At 45.2% G+C, this 22,394-nt stretch overlaps 1 protein-coding gene across 3 annotated transcripts in view; it reads right to left on the bottom strand.

Moving 5' to 3' along the window:
* STX3 (syntaxin 3) overlaps window positions 1-22,394 on the bottom strand; it is a 284,482-nt gene that overhangs the window by 85,019 nt on the left and 177,069 nt on the right. For all 3 annotated transcript variants that reach the window (XM_078677140.1, XM_078677102.1, XM_078677203.1), the window contains exons 5-6: window positions 21,115-21,182; window positions 3,004-3,112 (exon numbers count right to left, since the gene is read on the bottom strand). In XM_078677140.1, the coding sequence (XP_078533266.1) occupies window positions 3,004-3,112; window positions 21,115-21,182 (177 nt within the window). The remainder of the gene's footprint in view (window positions 1-3,003; window positions 3,113-21,114; window positions 21,183-22,394) is intronic.

Here is a 22,394-nt window from a genome sequence, read left to right as displayed (position 1 = left end):
ACCAGCGGCTAAATGTTGTCATACCCTAGGGCAGCAGAGGTGTGTCAGAGCGCCATCCGTGAGACCCTCTCCAGCCTTGTAGGTGTTTTACACATCAGTGACAACATCCTGATCTTTTCTGAGACTCGGGAGGAGCATCATGTATGACTTGGAGCGACTCTGGAGAGGTCGATGGACTGTAGCCGGACATTCCATAAGAAGAAGGGTTTGTTCTACAAAATTTCTTTGGATACGTGTTCTCAAGAGAGGAGCTGAAGGTGGAAGCAATACGAATGAAGCCAGTTCCCCAGACCGCCATGGAGGTGAGGAGTTTCCTTGGGATGGCGACCTACTGTGGCCGATTCATTGTGAACCAGGCCATTTTGTCCGAACCCCAGATAGCCCTTACAAAGTCGGATGCTAGCTGGGAGTGGATGGAATGCACAGACATGGCATTTCGGCAGGTGAAAGATGCCCAGCTTGCACATACCACCATGGATTACTTTGACCCAAGATGCAAGACTGAACTTTTTGTAGATGCAAACCCTATAGGGCAGGGGGCTGTGCTCTTGCAGGTGAAAGGTGAAAGATAATGGGTCCTGACTGCGTTTGCCAGCAGAGCACTGTCAGGCAAGGTAGCTCGATATCCTCAGATAGAGCAAGAGGCATTGGCGATCCAGTGGGCCTGCCACCAATTCCATCCGTACTTGTGCGGACAGCACTCCAAAGTCATCACGGATCACAAGCCACTTGTCCTAATCTTCACTGGGACATATTGACATGCCTTGCCCCACATTGAGCGGTGGGCAGTGCAACTCCAGCCCTATTCCGTTGAAATAGTGTACTGCCCAGGAGTGAACAACGCGGCAAACTACCTATCTCGCCACCCCGAGGAGCAGCCTGGCAGGATTTGTACAGATGGTTGTACATGATGCATGTTCCAGGGCGCTGTTGATCGAGAAAATCATGGAGGCAACTATGACGGACACAAGATTGTACCAAGTCAAAGAGGTGCTCCTTCGGGAGCAGTGGTGTAACTTTCTGGACAGTGCTGGGTCATTGATGCTTTTGAACAAACAACCATGACCCAGCTCTGGAGGGTCAGAAATGAGCGGACACCAGTACATAAGTACTACTGTTACAAGGGAGGGGCATTGTAGTGCCCCAACGCCTGTGGACCAGGGTCATAAACTTGGCTCACCAAGGTCATCAAGGAGTGGTGAAGACCAAGGCATGATTGCGAGACAAGACCTGGTTCCCAGGAATGGACACCATCATAGATGAAAAGGCGCAGAGTTGTCATTTCTGCTCGATCACCAGTGGGAAATCACAGCCTGGCCCGGTAATCACGGAGTAGCTGTGCATAAGACCCTGGTCCAGACTAGTCAGCATGTACTTTGGAAGTTTCCCTAATGGGCGGCTTTCTGCAGTGATAGTGGACAGCCATATGAAGTATCAGGTGCTGGAGCTTGGTACAGTCCACTGCATTTTCAGTTATGAAGCCAGTCCTAGAAGAAGTCTTCACCAAGCTAGGACTCCTAGATGAAATCAAGACAGACAACGGGCCTCCGTGCCAATGGCAGGAGTTCCCGCAGTACCAGCTATCGCTCATCATCGAGCATCCGAAGGTGACCCCGCAGTGGCCCCAAGTGAATAGGGAAGTGGAGCGCTTTATGCAAGCACTGAATAGAGTGCGCCATATAGGCATGGAGCAGAGTGAAGCTGTAGTGTGCCACATCCACAGATTCCTGCGGGCGTACCGGCAGACTACACATAGCACCACAAACTATGCCCCCATGGATCTGGTGCACCAGAGGTCTACCAGAGACAGCATCCCAGCTGTGCCCACCTGGCAGCCAACGATTCTTGATGTGCAAGAGAAAACGAGGGACAATAACGTACGAAGGAGGACTAGCGGGCCACCACCCCAGTTCTCCCCGTGGCGACCAGGTGGTCATGCGGATTGCTACCCTGTGTCGAAGTACCGTACGCCTTTTGAGAAGGAAATCTGTAAGCTTGTAGACATTCAGGGGACCATGGTCACTGTCTACCGAGGCTGCACCATCGTTGCCATAAATGCGTCCTGGTTCTAGCGAGTGTCGCCCACACTCAAGGATCAGAGGGATGATCAGGTAGAACAGGACGAGAGGTTGTCTGAGGAGGTGGCGGCGACTGGCTCCTGGATGATGGCGCCGGAGGCAGCCCTGGCAACCAGCAGGACACGCGGTTAACTGGAAGACCTGTTCCCACCAGTGATCATCAGCGCCCAGGTGCCACCCTTGTGCCACCCACTTTGGCCGCCCGCTGGCTGGTGCGAGAAATGATGGAGGTCAGGGCCACTGAGCCAGTCGCTCTACGACTGTGTGTGTATGGTGTAAACAGAGTTTGGTGTAAACAGAGTTTGGTGTAAACAGAGTTTGGTGTAAACAGAGTTTGGTGTAAACAGAGTTTGGTGTAAACAGAGTTTGGTGTAAACAGAGTTTGGTGTAAACAGAGTTTGGTGTAAACAGAGTTTGGGATTTTTCTGCTAAAAAAAAAAAAGGAAGGGATGAAGTGTGCCACTCGGCCTCTACTATACATTGTGTTATAATCACTCTCCACTGACCAGGTGTGACCCAAAGGCATAAATAAACACCAGAGTTGCCACTCTGGGCACTCCAGGTATATCAGTAACCAGCGTCTGTGACAGTCGTCGGTGCACAGATTATACCGCCATAGCCTACCTTCACGTCAGAACCAAGAGGTCTCCACACATCCCATTTGTGAGACCTTCAGGCCAGGCTTTTTGACTAAGAGCAAGTTGCATTCTGGGACTTGTAGTTCAACTTTTAAGACTGCAGGTATGAGCCCAGCATGCAAAGTGCTCTTCTCTGAAACACCATGTGACCAGTGCTTCTTGGATGTGTACTGCATTTATGACAGCAGTGAAATATTTCTGGACAAGATTTGAGCACAGTCTGATTCAGGGATTAAGTGTGGGGTTTAGGGAGAGTAGAAGGCAAGGATCAGAGATGCAGCACTTACTTATCTCCAGCTGCCGCTGTATCCGGCCTTTGCTGCGCTCCCGGAAGTCCACCTGCGCCTCGTTGTACTTGGTCATGACGTCCACAAACTTCCGGGAGAGGACGGAGTGCTGAGAAGAGAATGTACAGGACATGTGAGCTACAGTGCGAAAGAAACACTGACAGTGTCACGAAGCAGCAGTGCTTACACGTCCATGAACAACACGCGTGCAACATGCCAGGCTCATGGAGCGCATATATTACCAAGCAAACTCCCATGTACACCCCCACCCCCCTTCCAAAAGCAGAACCATGCATAAACGCCTGAGGATATCCAACACCCCTCCAAAGTGCAATCTACATGCAGTCAGAACGATCAAACCATACACCCGACCCAAGCACCACCCCACGCATCATGGCAGGAGAACGTTAACCCTCTACCATGACAAACCGGGCACGCGAACCCTCTACCACGACAAACCGGGCACGCGAACCCTCTACCATGACAAACAGAGCACTCAGCTGTCCTGTGGCTTCATGTGCCCTAGGGAAGCTCACGAGCAGTCAGAAGAGGTGGTTACTTAGGGAGCACAGCATTTTACCCAGCTGTGTTATGGCTCCGCAGTATAGCTGGTGTGGAAAGTACACCCCATCCCCCCCAACCCCTCCTCGTGTGAATTGGTCTCTTTTTACTGAGTGCGAGGGAGTAGCAGACACATTCAGTCACAAGGATGGGAGAGGTCCTCAGTGGCCATCAATTCACACACAGGCAGCTCTGAAAAGGATTATGTTACTTACCCTGTAAGCATCTGTTCTTGGCATGTCGTGCTGTAGATTCACTTGCTTTGCATAAATCCGCCGTCTAGTGTTGGGCTCGGGTAAGTAACAATCCATTCGAGGCATGTGTGCTGTAGACACAAATGCTTTGCTTTGCATAGACTGTAAAGCAGTCCCTCTCTCTAGGCAGTGGTTAACCCGTGGGGGTTACAGTTGTCTGAAAAAGAGTTTTAAGTACTGCTTGACCAACATTTGCTTGTTGGCGTGCAAATACATACACACAATAATGTTTTGGGAAGGTGTTTGGAGTAGACCATGTTGCCGCATTACAAAAATCAATAATAGGAATGTTTCCTAAAGCCATGGAAGCTCCAATTTTCGTAGTGGCGTGTGCTTTAGGAGGACAGGTAAGAGTCATTTAACCTTTGCATAGCATCTCTGGATGCATTTAACTATCCATCTTGAAATGCCAGATTTAGAAATTGCTTTTCCTAAACGAGGAGGTACAAAGTCAACAAACAATTGTTTAGTTTTTCTAAATGATCTAGTACTATCGATGCAATACATTAATGCCCTTTTTACATCTAAAGTGTGTAATGCCCTTTCTGCAGCTGTATCTGGTTGTAGGAAAAAACTAAAATCAATGGATTGATTAATATGGAAATTGGAAACTACTTTTGGTAGGAATGTAGAGTTCGTTCTAAGCACTACCCTGTCCCTATGTAGTTGAGAGAAAGGTTCTTCTACAGTTAGCTACTTAAAAGGCAAGTTTCCATGAAAGATATTGCAATTGACAAGAATGTAATGGTTCGAAAGGAGGACCTATTAATCGTGTACGGAAATTTTTAAAATTCCATGCTGGGGCAGGTGGATGTCTAGAGGGTATTATTCTTTTAAGATCCACCATAAAAGCTTTTATAACAGGAATATTAAACACCGATATGCGTGGTCTATTTTGGAGATATGCTGCAATAACTGCAAGATGTGATCTTATAGAAGTATATGTTAATCCTGCAGTTTGTAAGTGCAATAGGTATAAAATAAGTGTTTGTACTTTTGCCTGAAGAGGGTTAACGTTTTGTTTGTGACAGAACATAAAGCGCTTACATGTTGCTGCATAACATTGCCTTGGAGTTGGTTTACGAGCCTCTTTAAGAATGTGCATAGGGTCTTGAGGTAAATTTTAATATCCAAACTCTAAGACTTCAGGAGCCACATTGCAAGATTCATTTCTTTGGGATTGAGATGTCTTAATATCCCTTGGTTCTGCACGAGAAGGTCTGGGTTCAGGGGAAGCGTCTTGAATGGGACTAGAGATAGTTCCATGAGTATTGAAAACTATGTTTGTCGAGCCCATGTGGGAGTTATTAGTAGCAAAGTGAGAGATGTTGTTCTGAGTTTCCTGACCTCTAATGGACGTAGTGGGAGAGGAGGAAAAGCATTAACAAATATCCCTGACCAGTTCATCCATAGAGCATTGAAACGACCGCCCCTTGGATAGATTTTGGGGACTCCACTATTGCAGACAGTGATATGTGCGGCTGTTTACCAACACTATATCGTCAAACTGACCCAGTAACTGAGTTCATTGTTGAGAGAGACATTGTTGTAGAAGCCTCAAATTTAGTCTGGCATGCAGGACTATGTAAATACAAGATGCTATCATGCCCAGAAGTCTGAGAACTGTTTTGGTTGGAATGTGAGTTACAGTTTAAAACTGTTGAATTAACATCAGTATATTGCATAATCTGTCTGTGTTTGGGGATGCTAACGCTAGATTTGTGTTGGGCGTGGCCCCTAGAAATGCTCGAGTATTAGGTGGCTGTAGAGGAGATTTTTGTAGGGCGACCGTGAACCCTAGTTGATGTAGTAAATCTAGGATCCTTTGAGTGTTCTGTTTTTAAAGTGTGAATGTATTTGCCTTGATTAGCCAGTCATCTAGATAAGTGAAGACATGAATGTTTTCCCTGCGCAGATGTGCAGCCACAATTGCTAAGCACTTTGTGAATACTCTTGGTGCTGTAGTGATTCCAAAGGAAAGAACCTTGAACTGATAATGTTTTCCCTGAAATTAAAATCCAAGGTATTTTCTGTGTGCAGGAGGAATTGGTATATGAAATAGGCGTCCTTTAGATCCTAGGTTGCCATAAAGTCTTGTTTTGGAGGTAAAGGGATGAGCTCTTGAAGAGTCACCATATGGAAATGTTCTGATATTATGTATTGATTTTGTGGTCTGAGATCTAGAATGGGCCTGAGAGATCCATCTTTTTCGGGGATAAGGAATTCTAGTGACTATACCCCTGTCCCATGAAATGTGGTGGAACTGGTTCTGTTGCTCCTTTTTACAACAGAGCTGTTATTTCATGTTGCAGAGGATTTGATGTTGCATGGATAGTTTGTGTTTGCCAGGTGGAATATTTGGAGGAGTTAGGAGCTACTGACTATAACCATGTTGGATAACGTTTAAGATCCATTGGTCTGTTGTAATTGAATTCCAATTTTGGAGGAATTGTTGAAGACGACCCGCAAACGGTGTTTGGTGTTGTGGGTGAAAGGTAAAGGTGTTATTGGTTAGTATTGGCATTTGAGGTACAGGTATTGTTTCCCCTGCCTCTTCCTTTAAAATTGTTACCTCTGTAAGAACAGACGTAGAAGGTTTTTGAGGTTTGTCCCGGGGTTTTATACTGTGAACCAGAGGTATCTGTGGAAGCTGTCCTTGCCCCTTGTTTGTAATTGGGCCTATGAAAGAAACCTCTATAGGTGTTAGTTTGTAGAGCTCCCATTGAATTTGCGACCTCAGTGACCTTCATTTTCTCAAGGGCTGCGTCGACTTAAGGTCTGAAAAGATGTTCTTTGTCGAACGGGAGATTTTATACTGTTTGCTGTTCTATAGGTTTGAATCCTGATACCCTTAACCATGCATGCCTGTGTACTAGGGCACTGGCATTTAAAATTTAAACCCCCAGCAGCACTGTCTGCTGCATCTTGTGCACACTTAATGGAATTGTTGGTGATACGCTTTCCTTCATTGGCAATCTCATGACCTCTTTTTCAGTGGTCAGCTGCGAGGTGTTGGAGAAGACCTTCCATTTCGTCCCAGTGGGCAGTCATATCTTGCTAGTAACGTTTGACTCTTGGCTATACACCATTGATTAGCGGATTGTGCGGAAACTATTTTACCAGGGCATCCATACGTTTGGCCTCCTTTTCTGGTGGTGGAGCTTTTCCAGTTGTTTGGGAGCTAGCTCCTTTTCTAGCACTGGACACCACTAAAGAGTCTGGGGTTAATTGACCTCTAATAAAAGTGGGGTCTGATAGTGGTGGAATGTATTTCCTATCAATGCGATGATTAATTATCCTTGCTTTGAGTGGGTGTTTAAAAAGTTCATCTGAGTTAAGTGTCATACCCCTGAGAAGTGGGAATTATTGTGCCCCTCTGTGTGCAATAGACAAAGTCTCAAGAGGATTTTCTTTTTTTTTTAACCAAACGGAGGACACCACGTCAGATATACGGCGTGCTGCGCTAACAAAAGGTGGGCATATCACAGCCCCGGTTGCCATACTAACAACTCTTAAGACTTTGCTTGGAATTTTGCATACGGATACCGACCTCCAATACATGCAGTGAAATGGATAAATTTTTGTGGAAGGACCAATACAGGGAGATACAAGATAAGAGGGTACACTTCCCACAAGATCATCATCATTCCTTTGAGATTGACTCGAAATATATGTCCTTGGTTATTGGTTTTCGACTGATACATAAGATACGGGTGCCTCCTACATATTTGGAAACATCCATTAGAGATTTGCATTGCTGTTTCTTTCTGAACTTTTCAAGCCTTGAAGAAGTTACTAATCGTAACGAAACACGTGTCGGCTGTTTCCATCAAAGACAACGTGGAGACTTAAAGAACATATTCTCTGTGAAATTATGAATGATACTTGTATCGTTTCATATTGTTTACTTATTCATGTTGTTGATTTGGATGCGGTCTAAATAGATAGTCACCACAATAAGAATTGGAAATAAGTGATTAAATAATGCTATTCTGTCCACATTGACTAGTAGTTTTACTTGCCTGGGATTTGCTAAATAGAAATTTACACAGACTAGCTGTAGCATTCATTGCAAATGCTATATACATTTGTAGAGTGCTGATGAAGATTTTGTGTTTGTTAGAAAATCCGCCTCTATTGAGTCCTTATATGAAAGGCTCCTGCTGAAATGTGGCTGCTCTGGCTATGAGATCCTGATAAGCAGATCTATCATCTGCTGGTGATCGACGGCTGGGGTATAGATCGGGATCAGTGTCAGCATGAGAGTCAATATTATCATCCCAAGGATCCCCAGGTTGTGTATCATCTGGGATATCATGATCATCCCCTACTGTTGACTGAGGAGATCCGTTACCTGATTCAGACAACTGTGGTGAGTGAGGTGGTGGAGTAGATGGTGTTTGTGGGGCAGGTGAAGTAGAAATGGGAATGTGTAATGGACGAGTTGCAGCATCCTTTCTCCTCTTCTTTAGGGGTTGAACAGTAATGTCCAAAGCCTCCTCAAAATGCAACTGCTTCTTGGGAGCATATTTTTTTGGTGGCTGTACCATTATTTTCTTAGTTCCTGTCTGAATCTGAAGTGTTTTCCGTCTCGGATCGCGCTTTTGATTAAATTGCCCAAGGATCGTCTCTAGAGGAGATTTTGGGCCAAAAACAAAACATTTCGGTGGCGAATGCTACGTATTTGATGAAGGAAGATTAGACTCTGAAATAACAAGTCTTTGTTCGGTGCTGAGACAGAAGAGTGAGGTGTTTTGGTCTTGGAAGGAAGGGATATTGAGGCCCCTGCTGTCGGCCTTATTTTTCGGAGCCGAGCCATAAGGCGAGGCTTCGGAGTCATGTTTTTGGTGCACGCCATGACTTGTGTGCAGTGGTGGCGGGGAGACGTTTTTCGGTGGAAGCTGAGGATTTAGTTTTCGGAGCAGTAGTAGAAGTACTCCTGGTTCGTTGTTTCTGTACTGGCTGAAGAGTGGCCAAGTCATTTTCTGACTAAGACTTAGAGTACTGGATGGAGAGTGATTCCTCTTGTGCCGCTGGTGCCTCTTCTTCCTGATCTTGTCGACCGAAGATATCTGGGACATCGTCCATTTGTTTGCACTGCATCTCTTGTCATTTAGTCCTTTGATCTCAAAGAGCCTTTTTATACCGGAAAGACTTACAGTCCTCACCGATATCTTCTCGATGTTCAGGCGAGAGAAATAAGTTGCAAACAAGATGTTGGTCTGTGTGAGGGTATTTGGAGCGGCACTTCGGACACAAATCGAATGGAGTGCATTCCATTAGCAGGTCATTCTTGATCTTCTTGGAAATGGAGAAGTGTTGCCCGGCCAGGCATGGCCCGTAGCCCCAAGAGAATGAGTTGAAAACCTGCTACGAAAGTCTAAGTATGAGAGGTAATAAGATAACAATCGAGACAATACAGTCGATAGATATAACAGACCAAAAGGGGACAAAGGAGACTCTAACTTTAGCGCGAGATACTACATTCAAACGCGTCGGCGGAAAAAAACAATCTGAAGATGGCATTGATGACCATGTGCAGTATTTCCAAGAGTCGTCGTCGCACAGCTTTGTGAATCGAAGAAAATATATTGGGACAAAAACAACATGTAATCATCCAAGCCGAACACTAGATCACGGTCTGATGCAAAGCATGTGTATCTACAGCACACATGCCTCGACCATAATGTTCCTTTGGCTTCTGTAGCTGCACATTGCTGGCTACATGCACAGCTCTCCAGCCTGCACAGCATGGTACAGCACTACTGCCTGCACAGCACTGCACTTCTGCCTGCAATCCCTGTGCTTCATGCAGTCCTTGGACAATCAAGGTGAGTCAGGCAGTGCCGGCAACCAGTGGCGAGGCCCATCTCTGCTGAAGATTACACTTGCGGCACATTTTCTGTACATCAGTATGAAATCCCCATTTGCCAAAGTAAGAAAAATGGTTTAACTACCTCCACAATTTATGCATATTTCTATAAATATAAAATACAGCCAGGGCAGGCAAAGTCGTGCTCTCACTCCTTCCATCCTGGAGAATAGTGTCAAAGAATATGCAGCCCTATCAGCTGCCCACCTGCTGACCCTGGCTTGGACGGAGCCCTCTCCCCCTCCCCTATTACACTTCCTAGGCCAGGCAAGCCATTGAATCTCTGCAATTCCTATCAGATGCTGTCACAAATCAATATATACCTGAAAATATTTGCCAAAATAGTGGCCAAGGGGCTACTACCCCTGGTCCCTGACCTAATATTACCAGATCAATCCTGATTTGTACCTCCAAGATCAATGTCCCACAAAGTGCGAACTCTGTTTGCATTGATCCATCAGCTGAGCCCAGATCTTGAGGTGGCGGCAGTTCTATTAGATTAGGGATTCCTAACCTGGGGGTGCAATATGGCATTTCAGGGGGTGCGACAAGGAGGGAAAGTATGTACTGTGCTCATATGAGGAATCCTGCGAGAATATTCTAGGGGGTGCGAGCATTAATCAAACATCTCCTAGGGGTGCGGGCGTAGAAAAGGTTGGGAACCCCTGTATTAGATACAACATTGTGTTTGATTCATTAGAGTGGGAATTTCTGTTACTCATTCTGTGGAGAACTTGGGTGCTTCAATCAAGCAATCAGTAGGTAGTCCAATAAATAGGTAATTTTCTGATTCTCTACCCATCACTCAGACACGGTGTCCCCCTATCCCTGGTTTTATTTGCTTTAACACTGGAGCCTTTAGTGTATAGATTGCAGCAACATTATTTGCACTGCACTTAAAATTTTACACACAGCAAACTTTGTTTTGCTATGTACTGACAATATGGTGGCGTATATTGTATTCTGTTTTATATAGCGCACAGATGCCCCGAAAGGGCTCCCGGCGCTGCGAAAGACATCTGCAAAACCTAGGCAAGACATGCTGAAGTTAGAACAGATGGGTCTTTAGAAGTTTCCTGAAGGAGACTTCTGGTTGTGTTAGTCTTAGTTTGGCAGGGAGTGCATTCCACAACTTGGCAGCCAGGTAGGCAAAGGAACGGCCACTACATGGCCCTCGACTTTGGATATGGTCAACAGAGGGGAGCTCTCGGAGCAGAGATCTCCTTGGCACGTATGGGCAGACCCGTCTTTGTATCAGAATGGGACCTTTTCCCTGCATTGCTTGGTGGGTCATTCACAGGACCTTAAAATGGATCCTTTCTTGGATTGGCGCCAGTGCAGTGCAGCCATGGCTGAAGCTGCTGAATGGTGTTTGGGGGTCTTGGAGTAATCGTGCTGCGGCACTTTGAAGGGTCTGCAGGCATCTTAGGACATATTAAGGGCTTCCTAGGAACAGAGAGTTGCCACAATAAAGACTGGAATTGATCAGTCCCTGTACGACTACTCTTTTAGATGAGTGAGTAAGCCATTGTATGATTTTTCTGAGTGTGCGCAGTAGCCTGAAGCGAGTTGCGGACAGTTTTTTGGCTTCTATTGCCATAGTAAGATTGCTGTCCAGCCAAAATCCAAGGCTTTTCACTGCCGTGTACGGTACCGGGCGCTTTCCAAGGCATTGGGGCCAGAGAAGGTCTTTCCAACTGGAAATATTGTTTCCTACAACCAGCACCTCGGTCTTCCCATCACTGCGCTTGAGGTTGCTGCAACACTGGGGACAATCTCTCCCTTATTAGGGAATATGTACTGTATGGATTCCTCTCCAGCCTACTGGAGTAAATCTGATCTTTTCCCATCACCCATTTTCTTTTAACCAAGGCATGCCCACCAGATTACCCACTTCTGTGAGGTCCATGGATTCAGTAAAGTACCTCAATGTATGGCTCAATCGTGATCCGCTGTTGTCATGAAAAAAGGATGGTGCGGCAAATTCAAACCTTGACAACTAGGTGAAGCTTTGGTCTGCTTCCCTCATCTTTAGAGGGGAGGAGAGCATTAGCGAATACATTTGTTCCTCTGAAATGTGTATATTTCTTCAACAATATTTAGATCTCTCTAGACACCTGATTGCATTAATAAGATCCCTACTGATCAAACTCACTAGGGAAGGCGAGCAGCCATGACTTAAATGAAAAATACTTGCTTCGTCTTATGAGAAGGTGGCTTCGCAGAAGTGGGTTTAGATCTCTGTTTTTATGCATTCATACTAGGGAGGGTGGCTAAAGAAATGTCGGCACATGTATGATCCATGCGTAGGCCAATCCAATTCAAAGAGATCCAATGCAAATCGGCGTCAATTCAACGGTTTCTCTTCGGTGCTGAGCAGGTAGGGAAAGCAGCCACTCCCATGCTCTCCAGGTTGGAAACAAGGTTACGAAGTTATTTTAAAAGGATTGCTATCACACCACTCCACAAAAAACTTGTCTCACAATAGTCCGTCATTCGGTGTTCTTTTTTAATTCTATGCCTTTAGTCATTACAGTTCCAGCCAGTCAACACGTTTCAGCAAAGCATTTGGTAACCCAGGATTTCAGCAGGGTCAGGGAAAGCATACACTAAGAAGAAAATGTGTCTAATATTACCGCCCTGTAAACCCTTCCAGAAATAACAGGTTAATCCATCTTCTTATTCTTGAAAGTTCTTGTAAAAAGTGTAGTGTTAAAAGCATAATCACCCAAGTGTGAAATGGTCACACATGTTAAGTTACCAAGAAAACCACATATTCTAAGAACTCAGTGTGTTAAACACCAGCCACCCATGGTGCTGATTAGTTCAAAGGCATGCGGCAGGCAACATCATGCTTTATGAAGGGCAAGAGCTTGTGTGAACCAAGCATGCATGAGGATGGTAACAGAAAGTAGAAAATACCTTTTGGTGTACTGGTGGTATACCCAAGTGTTTGCATCTATGTTGGAATACAAGAAATTGAGTGCCTCATGTGTTCCATTTTTTTACTTACATTTATCCATTTCGTCTATCATATTTTATCTACAATGATAAAGCACTGGAAGGCAATGCAACCCTGACCATCCAGGAAGAGCACGCATAAGCAGACTATGTCAATCAAATGTTAATGTAACTTTAGTGGGCGCATATTACTATTACAGATAGATTAACCTTGCCTTTAGTGGGTGTCTTAATACAATATGGGGCAACTACAATTGGTAGTAAATGCACACAGTGTATATTACAGTGGTGTTGTCTCAGAATATATGGCTTTGTGTGTACACAATACAAGCGCATCTAAGAGAATGGAGTCGGTTATGACCTCTCAGAGCATTGCTACATGCACTGTGAAGTTTAATTCTAAATGTATTTTGCAAGAATGAGCTAAAGAGCAAAGTAATGTAATGTAATTGCCCATTCATATCACGCAACAATCGCTCCAAGGAGCATCTAGGCGCCCAAGTATGGCCAACCGATGTAATGTTGCCTTGCTGCTTGACTTGACCAGATCAGGAATCACACTAGGTCTCTGGCAATTGTGTCTTGGAGTTTGAAAAGCCAGGTTTTTAGTTGTTTACGGAACTCTGTTTCACTGTCCAATGCTCTCAGATGTGCGGGGAGAGTATTCCATGCTTTTGCACCTAGTACCGCCAGGGACTTACCCCCTCGAGTTTTGAGTCTAAACCCTGGAACGGTCAGCAAATTTGCATTTGAGGATCATAGGGCTCGTGTTGGACAGTATCTCACAAATTTTTTCCTGAGGTATAGTGGGCCTAAGTCGTGGACAGCTCGAAAAGTAATTATCAACACTTTGAACAAAACCCTTTTTGTTATGGGTAGCCAGTGTAGTGTGTTAAGGGCCTTGGTTGCTGATGATCTTCTCGGCCATTTTAGAACCAGCCTTGCTGCTGCATGTTGCACCATCTGGAGTTTATGGGTGACCACTTTATTGGTGCCAGCATATAGGCTGTTACAATAGTCGATTTGTGATGTCACCAGTGCAACCATGACCGTTTTCCTTGCCTCAATAGGCAACAAGTCAAAGAACTTCCTCAGCCCCTTTATCACCCCAAAACATGTGCCTGCCACTTTAGACGCCTGTTGTCTAAAGGACAGGTCAGCGTCGAAGTTTACCCCAAGGTTACGGGCCGAGATGGTAGTGTGAGGCGGTATTTCTGCCTTCTCTGGCTACCATAATCTGGGAATAAACTCGTTTTTGGGGCCTATTGGCATGATCTCAGTTTTGCCTGTGTTGCATTTCAGATGGTTTCTCCGCATCCAGTCAAATGTGGCCGTTAGGCAACATTTGAGCTTTTCCTCCCATACCTGGTTTTCTTTATCCATTACCAGGATCAGTTGCGTGTCGTCGGCGTATGCAATTACATCCATGCCAAATGACGATATCAACTTTATCAGGGGTGCGGTGTAGACATTAAACAATGTCGGGCTCAGGCTGGAACCCTGAGGTACTCCCGTCGACAGTGGTTTCTCACTGGAACAGAATTCCCCCAGGGTCACCACTTGCCTCCTGTCCTTCAAAAAGTTCTTTATCCACTCCAGGACTGTGCCGGTGATGCCAGATGTTGCTAGCCGGTCTATTAAGATGACATGTGAGACCGTGTCGTAGGCCGCCGACAGATCTAATAAGATCAGGACGGCCTTCTTACCTTGGTCCAAAGCTGAGCGGATAGTCTCAGTAGTGAACAGGAGAGCCGATTCCGTGGAGTGTTGAGTCCTGAAGCCGGCTTGATTAGGATGCCATGCTTCACTGACTTCCAGAAAACGTGTAAGCTGTTTATTTACCATCGACTCTGTGATTTTACACAGTGCCAGAAGTAATGAGATGGGTCGTAGATTTGATAGTGCAGTGGGGTCGGGAAGTTTTTTTTTTGCAGTGGTTTCACTGCTGCCAGTTTCCACTCAGGGGGGACGTTGGCCGTGGTCAGTGAGGTGTTGACAATGTCATTTATTACTGGATTGGCAATTTCTACAATAAGGTGCAGGAGTCCACTGGGGCATGGATCGAATGGTGATCCTGATTTTGTTGCCAAAATTGGTCGCTTGGTCTCCTCCAGACTGATTGGTCGGAAGGCTGCTAGCTGAGTTTCCTCCAGCCCTATTATATCACTCACTTTCCTTGACTCTGGTATTGGGACCTCGAAGTCCTTCGTCAGACCCTGTACCTTTTCCTCAAAGAAGTCTGCGATAGAATCACAGAGCATCTGTGAGGGAGGGATATCCTGCACTAAACATTTGGGTTTATTGAAGTCATTCACAATTTTAAAAATCACTTTGTGTTTATTATTAGCATTTTCTATTGCTGATCTAAAAAACATCTTTTTTGCCTGTTTAATTTGCGCATGATAGGCACTCTTGATCTTTTTGTATTTGCCGGGCTCTGTGCTGCAATAGTTTTTTCGCCAGCTGCGTTCTGCTCTTCGTAGCTCCCCCTGTTTATTTTTGAGCTCTCGGTCGAACCACGGGGCAGAGATCTTTTTCCCATGCCTCATCTTGTTTTTCCCCTGTCCAACCATGGAACAAATTCAAACCAATCCACTAAACAAAGCCATAATCTTACTCACATGCCGGTGTGATCAGCATCGCTAAAAATCTGTTAAAACAAGCCACAAATAAAATAAATAAAAACTATTAACAAGGAAATATATATGCTGCATTCCTTGAAATGGTTTAAATGGATTAGAGTGTCATACCTCAGGAATGGTATCCTTCTCAGGAGTGTCCCACCGCGAGTCTGACCGCGTATCATGACCGCGATGGGGGTCATGCTGTGAAATAGGAGTACAGTGTAATGGGGATCAAGAAAGGACTAGTCAGTGGGATCAAAAGCATAACACTGATCCCAGAGATTAAATGTTGCCATGCTGGAATGGGGGAAAGTTGTGAATAACGTTTCACACTATGGCATGTTGTCGGCTAACTCACTATGTATCTGTAAACCATTAAGTATAAAGTCCCAATGTAAATTTGGAGGAGCTGTTCCTGTGCAGTCTATTGTGTGTATCCAAAGAAATAGCTAAACACTAAAGTGTCTGTAGTCTGACTACGGCCCACCATTTCGAGGAGGAATCACAGAACCCCATTATTCAAGACTAGGAAAGATTAAGATGTTAAAGTAATCACAAAGGGATGGCTCTATTAAAAGAACAACTTGGCGGAGTGTAAATATCTAACTATGTCTCTCTCTTAAGCTGGTAAAGTGGTGGTAATAAGTGCGATAAGTGATACTGTAAAGTTAAAATATATTTTGAAATTACACATACAGCTAGATGAGGTGTTAATAGTTGCCTTGCACAACGCCATATCTAGGGGGCGGGGCTCAGTGAGCAATACAAAATAATTACTGTGTTGAGTGTGGAAAAAAGTTGCAGTTCTACTTATGAGACGTTGGACTACCTCATAAATATCATTATAGTGAATCATCAGGGGGAGTAGACATACCTACCTACTAGCGTCAAGTAAACCATATTCAAAACATCTTGTGCAAATTCAGATGAATAAATGTTTTTGCTTAGCAGCCAAAAGTTAAAATATAAATTTTATTCTGCCGTTCAAGATCGCATGTACTTCTCTCCAACGTGAAACAATGCACAATCGTAAATTACAGGCCTGCGTGCTCTATACATAGGTAGATGCTGAATTCTCAAAGGTTTCGTCACAAACCATGAGATGATGTAATATCACAGTCAATACCCTAAAACACTGATATTCATTGTCAACATTTATACCCTTTTCCACCGCTTTCAGTTTTAGAATCCATAGTGCTTCAGTCCTACGCAAAAGGAGCTCTCAGTTTCCACTTCTAGGATCTGGTGGTATTTGCTGGATACCATGAATTTTCGCCTACAAATCTGTACCCCTTGTGTGTCGTCATGTAGCGTACAGCAAAAGGGTAGAGAGGATCTACATCGCCATCTGCCCTAATATACTCAGCAACTCAACCAAACAGAGCCCTGATCGTGCTTCCTACATGGATCGTACCACACTTGCAATCTATGATTTAATTGCAATACGCCCATTATTGGTATTGTCCCCCCTTCCTTTCCACCTCATGTAGCGGTGGAGTGCGAAAGGGCTTCGGTTCTCCTGCTCAGTGCCATGCTTTACACAAACACACCTCATACAAGATGTGAGATGGACATGGTTGCCTGCAGAGTTTGTCTTGGGAGAAACTACACTTAAGATCATGGATCATTCTTCATTATTCATCAGATATTTGATCACTTTAACACCGAGGGCTTTCTGTAACGTGCAAAAGCAAGTCAATGAACCTTTTGCATAATGTGAATCTGCCCAAATGTTGCATCTTTCTAGAGGGTTCGTTCATTCAACTGCAAAACATTTCAAACACTGGCAATCACGCCCAGATTTTGGCGTTTCTTTATTATAGATTGCGTGCACCTTGCAGGGCTGCTTTTCCAACTTCCTCCCCACCCCAAGTTTAAAAACGTTAAATCTTCTATTTCAACTTCACCCTGGAAAGGTCTATCATCGCATAGCTGCGACTCCATGCAGGCTGACTCATCGTCAAATCGACCTCCAGAGACACGTGGAACCTCAGGCTCGATAATCCGTTGACCTAAACAGATTGGACCTATTTCTGGGCACAGATGGGTGCCCTACCGCCCAATGGCCGTTACAAATTACACACCTGAAGCTCTTTCATTGAATTTATTACACACCTTTGAGTTGGATGAAGGGCGGTTTTAGCGATGATGCTTTATGTTACAGATGGAGGGCAGTGGATGTGGACTTCTTGCATTTGGAGAGGGGATGCTCCTATATTATTATCTACTGGCAGATGATTACAGGAGTGATTGTGAAATAAGCTTTCCACACCACTTACTAAGGCAAGATGATGAATCAGAATCATCTGATATGCAGATGCCAGTTTGGCACATAATTATCCACTGGGCTGAACAATTATCTTCAAATTATAATATTCGGTAAAGCTAACTCCACCTGAACTCCTGAATGTTGGCTGACCGAGCTTGGTCCCGCTTCCACTCCTAAGAAGGTAGCAAGACGGTACCAGGAATTGACAATACCCTTACCATGAACGATCAGATCTACTCCGTTTGTAGTTCCTGCTGTGGTGTTCCGTGTCTTCAACTGGGTACGATTCAGGCCCTTAGCCAAAGCCGCATGGATTATGCCAGCGTGCTGTATGCTGGAATTAATTATTATTGTCCGTCTTTCCTACAAATTATTCAAAACACTACTGCCCGGCTGGTGCGCCTCTTACCCTTCCAGATCTGCGTCTGCCCCCAGTTTGAGAGTCCTTCACTGGCTTCCTTTTAGTACGCATGTCACTTTGAAACTCATGTACTATTTCTTCGAGCTCTTTACATTAGAGGACCCCTCGGTCATCGCAGTTGCATACGTTTTTTAAAAAAAAACTGTTGTGACCCTACGATCTCACACTTGTGCTTAACCCGTTCCATTTATCGAGCCAGATCGGAGGGTCATTTGTTTTCTTATCTAGCTGCTCTATACTGGAACAAGCTTGAAACCACTATGCGCAGCAATCTTAATCGGTCTGCATTTACAGCGACTTAATACATGGCTGTGTAAAACCAGCATCTCCTTTTAGCCCGTTCCACTTCTCAGGTCCTCTTTCTTCTGATTTTTGGTGGCAGCTCAAACCTTCTGCACTGAGATACTCCTTGGGGAGTGAGTTGGTGCCTAATAAATCAAAATAATATAACGTATATTGTGAAGTGCTGGATACACCATGTAGTCCATTGACTGTGGTCATTGTGAGCTACTGGTGTGTCTCCTTCTGATATTTATATTGTAGACTACCTCTGTGGTTATAATCAGACACAATGCTGTAACTCTAGTGCGATCATGTCGGTGGCGACCTGGAATTTACTGCCCACGATATACCTATGTAGGTGAAGGGTTACTTTGTAATACTGCTTAGAGATGTTGCGATTATTGCCCAGTTCACAGGTATGTCAATGGGAGAATCAGAGGGAATGGTACATGATTCGACTGTTCCCCATCCCCTTGTATCCATCACTAGACTGATTTACAAGATTGTCAAAGTTAGGACTGCATTGTGGCCTTTGGATCCCCTGCCATACAAGAGCGAATATGTACTCGCGTGTCAGTCTATTTGATGGACCGTATGCGCTAGGACTTATTTGATCAGAACTTGGTACTCACCATATGACGTTTAAGTACTTATTTTACATTGCATTCCACCCTCACGTCCCCTATGGGACAGCACTATGGCACAGTTGCAACACCGCGGTATACCATTGTATGGAAGTAATATTCATTTTATAATGTGCAAATGTTAGCAGTGTGCTTTGCTATATGTTAATACATCGATAAAGTAATACAAAATAAATAGAAAAGATGGAGAACAAACATATTCCTCACTTCAATTGTCTTACAGCCCACTTCAAGTCATCAACCCCAGGGGGAAAATAACGAATGGTAAAGCCTCAGTCTTCATGGCCACAATAACCAAAGATTAAGACAAACCCCATAAATCTCAGACATAAACCCAATGCCATCTGGACATCCGAAGATTTCCAAGAAACAGTGCTTGGACACCTTATTTTTTGTAGGGCCTGATCAATGCCAAAAAATGCTGCTAACCACCCCAATGTATTTACGAACAACTCCCATGTACTATTTGTCCACAATTTTCTCAAACCGTAGACGCCCTCAATTCAGTGATTTATAGGGTACCCGGCCAACCCCTTCTCATCAATGGCAAAGCTCCAACCATCCCCAAGGATGAGTCTTCAGAGTGACCTCTATATCACAGTAGACCTTTAGGCCCATCCCTGAGGGCCGTATTAGGAACACCCTGAAATATCTAACACCCCAAGTTCCATTTAATGCATCGTGGACCTCCTGTGTGCTTTTGAACGACACCTCACCAGATTCATTACAAGTGAATGTCATTCATTCATTTATGAAGTGCACGGATACACTTAACCGGTGGTCTGGCACTGAGAGGGAAGGATGCTTGTTTCTGGTCCAGGGAGGACCTGGCCTGGCAGTTCAGGCTGGACTGTTCCCATGATTTGCATATGGTTGGGTCCAAACTAGGGTGGCGTGGTGAACAAAAAATGGATTGATTTACCCCAGATCTGGGAGTAGGGGCAAATGTTTGACAAGGTTCAGCATTCCGTCCATCATCTTTTTGTGTTGATAAAAGTCCACCTTAGTGGGAATAGTATGCCTGCTCCAAAGGAGGTGAAATAGCACCACGGAAGCAGGGATACGGCGGCATAGAGAAGTCCTGCATCTTCATCACATCCTAGGCAGTTACTTAGGGCAGCAACGTGGTGTGATGTGATTGGTTGTCTAAGGAGTAGTATTGAAACACTGGGCCTGGTATTAGTATTCCTGGGTGTAGCATCCTTTCCCCCATTCAACCATGAGGGAATAGTTTTCTGTAAGGAGACGCCTTTGAGATAGGACTTGCTAGTGCCAGTCACGAGCACCACATCTTCCCCACCAAGGCCCTGCAGTGGTTTCCCTCATTGCTCATTGACCCTTCATAGAGCTGACTTCTTTCATGTCATTGCTTCATTACAGAGCTTCCACCACACGCCCAACCACCTGCCAATTCTTTGCTTCATCACAGAGCTACCACCACACGCCCAACCACCTGCCAATTCTTTGCTTCATCACAGAGCTACCACCACACGCCCAACCACCTGCCAATTCTTTGCTTCATCACAGAGCTACCACCACACGCCCAACCACCTGCCAATTCTTTGCTTCATCACAGAGCTACTACCACACGCCCAACCACCTGCCAATTCTTTGCTTCATCACAGAGCTACCACCACACGCCCAACCACCTGCCAATTCTTTGCTTCATCACAGAGCTACCACCACACGCCCAACCACCTGCCAATTCTTTGCTTCATCACAGAGCTACCACCACACGCCCAACCACCTGCCAATTCTTTGCTTCATCACAGAGCTACTACCACACGCCCAACCACCTGCCAATTCTTTGCTCCAACATAGAGCTTCCACCACACGCCCAACCACCTGCCAATTCTTTGCTTCATCACAGAGCTACCACCACACACCCAACCACCTGCCAATTCTTTGCTTAATCACAGAGCTACTACCACACGCCCAACCACCTGCCAATTCTTTGCTCCAACATAGAGCTTCCACCACACGCCCAACCACCTGCCAATTCTTTGCTTCATCACAGAGCTTCCACCACACGCCCAACCACCTGCCAATTCTTTGCTTCAACACAGAGCTACCACCACACGCCCAACCACCTGCCAAGAGGAACCAGTGGTGACTTGAGGTGGATGGGCCTGGGCTAGCTGGCCGACTGCTGCATACAGTCACCGCCAGGGAGGCTCTCCAAGGCTGTTTGTGGAAGAAATGTTAAGAATACAGTCTACTGACCTGAGATTTCCGTATCCGTAGATCTGCCGAAGAGCGAATCTCGTCTTGTTCTATGCTCTGCTCCATTGCTAAAAAAAATACAAAGAGAGGAGGCTGGTGAGAGAGGCAAATAATCACTGACCTGGAGGTACAGAGAGCCTCAGAAGGGACGAGTGACACACTGAGCGTTCAGAATGAAGGTACAGTGATGGCCAAGTGGCAGATGTGACGTGTGACACACTGAGTGCTCAGACTGAAGCTGTAGTGATGAGAAAGGGACAGAGACAGCCTCAGAAGTGACGTGAGACACATTGAACATTCACAAAGATCAGGAGCAGAAGGGCGAAACATTCACAGAGAGAAGACACAGGTTCAGGGACTGAGGGGCTACAGAGGGATAAGAGGACACATTTAAATAGAATCGAGAGAGATGGAACATCCAAACAGGAGTGATGTGGAGGAAGAGCAGACAAATTAAGTGTGTGCCCCCCCAACCCCCAATCCCACATCTAGACAGGAGTTGAGCATCATAGGAGGAGCGACAGGGAGGGAGCCTGGCCCTTCAAGAAGGATGAAGAGACTGAGCATCCAAAGACAGGTCTAGAGACGATGGGGAGACCCTAAACATTGACACAGAGTGGAGCGAGAGGGGAGAGCGCACACCTCTGCAGATGAGTGGAGGGAGACTGAACATTTAAAGAGAACAGGCAAAGGCGGAACAGTCTGAATGTGTTCAAAGACAAGAGGAGGAGTCACAGTAGATCTTCTGTTGTAGTTTGGACCCAACATGTCAGTATGGAGTTGGCCAGATACAATGACAGCTGTGAGAAGAGCGGTTCCAGGTGGGATGATCTTATGCTAGACTTGAATGCACATGCTGCATTTGCACTTGTTGTGGAGTAACATACCGTGTAAAGGTCCAAGGGACTGAAAGGTACTCACATCTTTAGACATAGGTAGGTGCTGAGGAGGAAGATAAAATGACTTTTTGCAGGGTGATCAACAAGAAGATGGTGGAGGAATGCATTTTGTGGGGATGTAGGTATCCTGATTCTACTCAATTGCAGGAGTATTTTCTAGATTAAGAGTGCACAGTTACTCCAGACAAGCAATAGTTTACTAAGCACTCTCCTGACAGAGGGTATCAGCTGTTCATTAACCTTGATAGTGGGGAGAGCGGGGAATAAACCTCTGAATTGCACTGTTTAGGGGGGCATGGACAGTTCTAAGCTACAACATGCTGGTGGGAGTCTAATCACGTTAATAAAGTTTTTAGTTTCAGTGATGGGCTCAAGCTGGTC

Source organism: Lissotriton helveticus, chromosome 1_1 (assembly GCF_964261635.1).
Source record: "Lissotriton helveticus chromosome 1_1, aLisHel1.1, whole genome shotgun sequence".
Taxonomy (NCBI): domain Eukaryota; kingdom Metazoa; phylum Chordata; class Amphibia; order Caudata; family Salamandridae; genus Lissotriton; species Lissotriton helveticus.
Note: the sequence above shows the minus strand (reverse complement) of the source record. Positions and strands in the feature narration are given on the sequence as shown.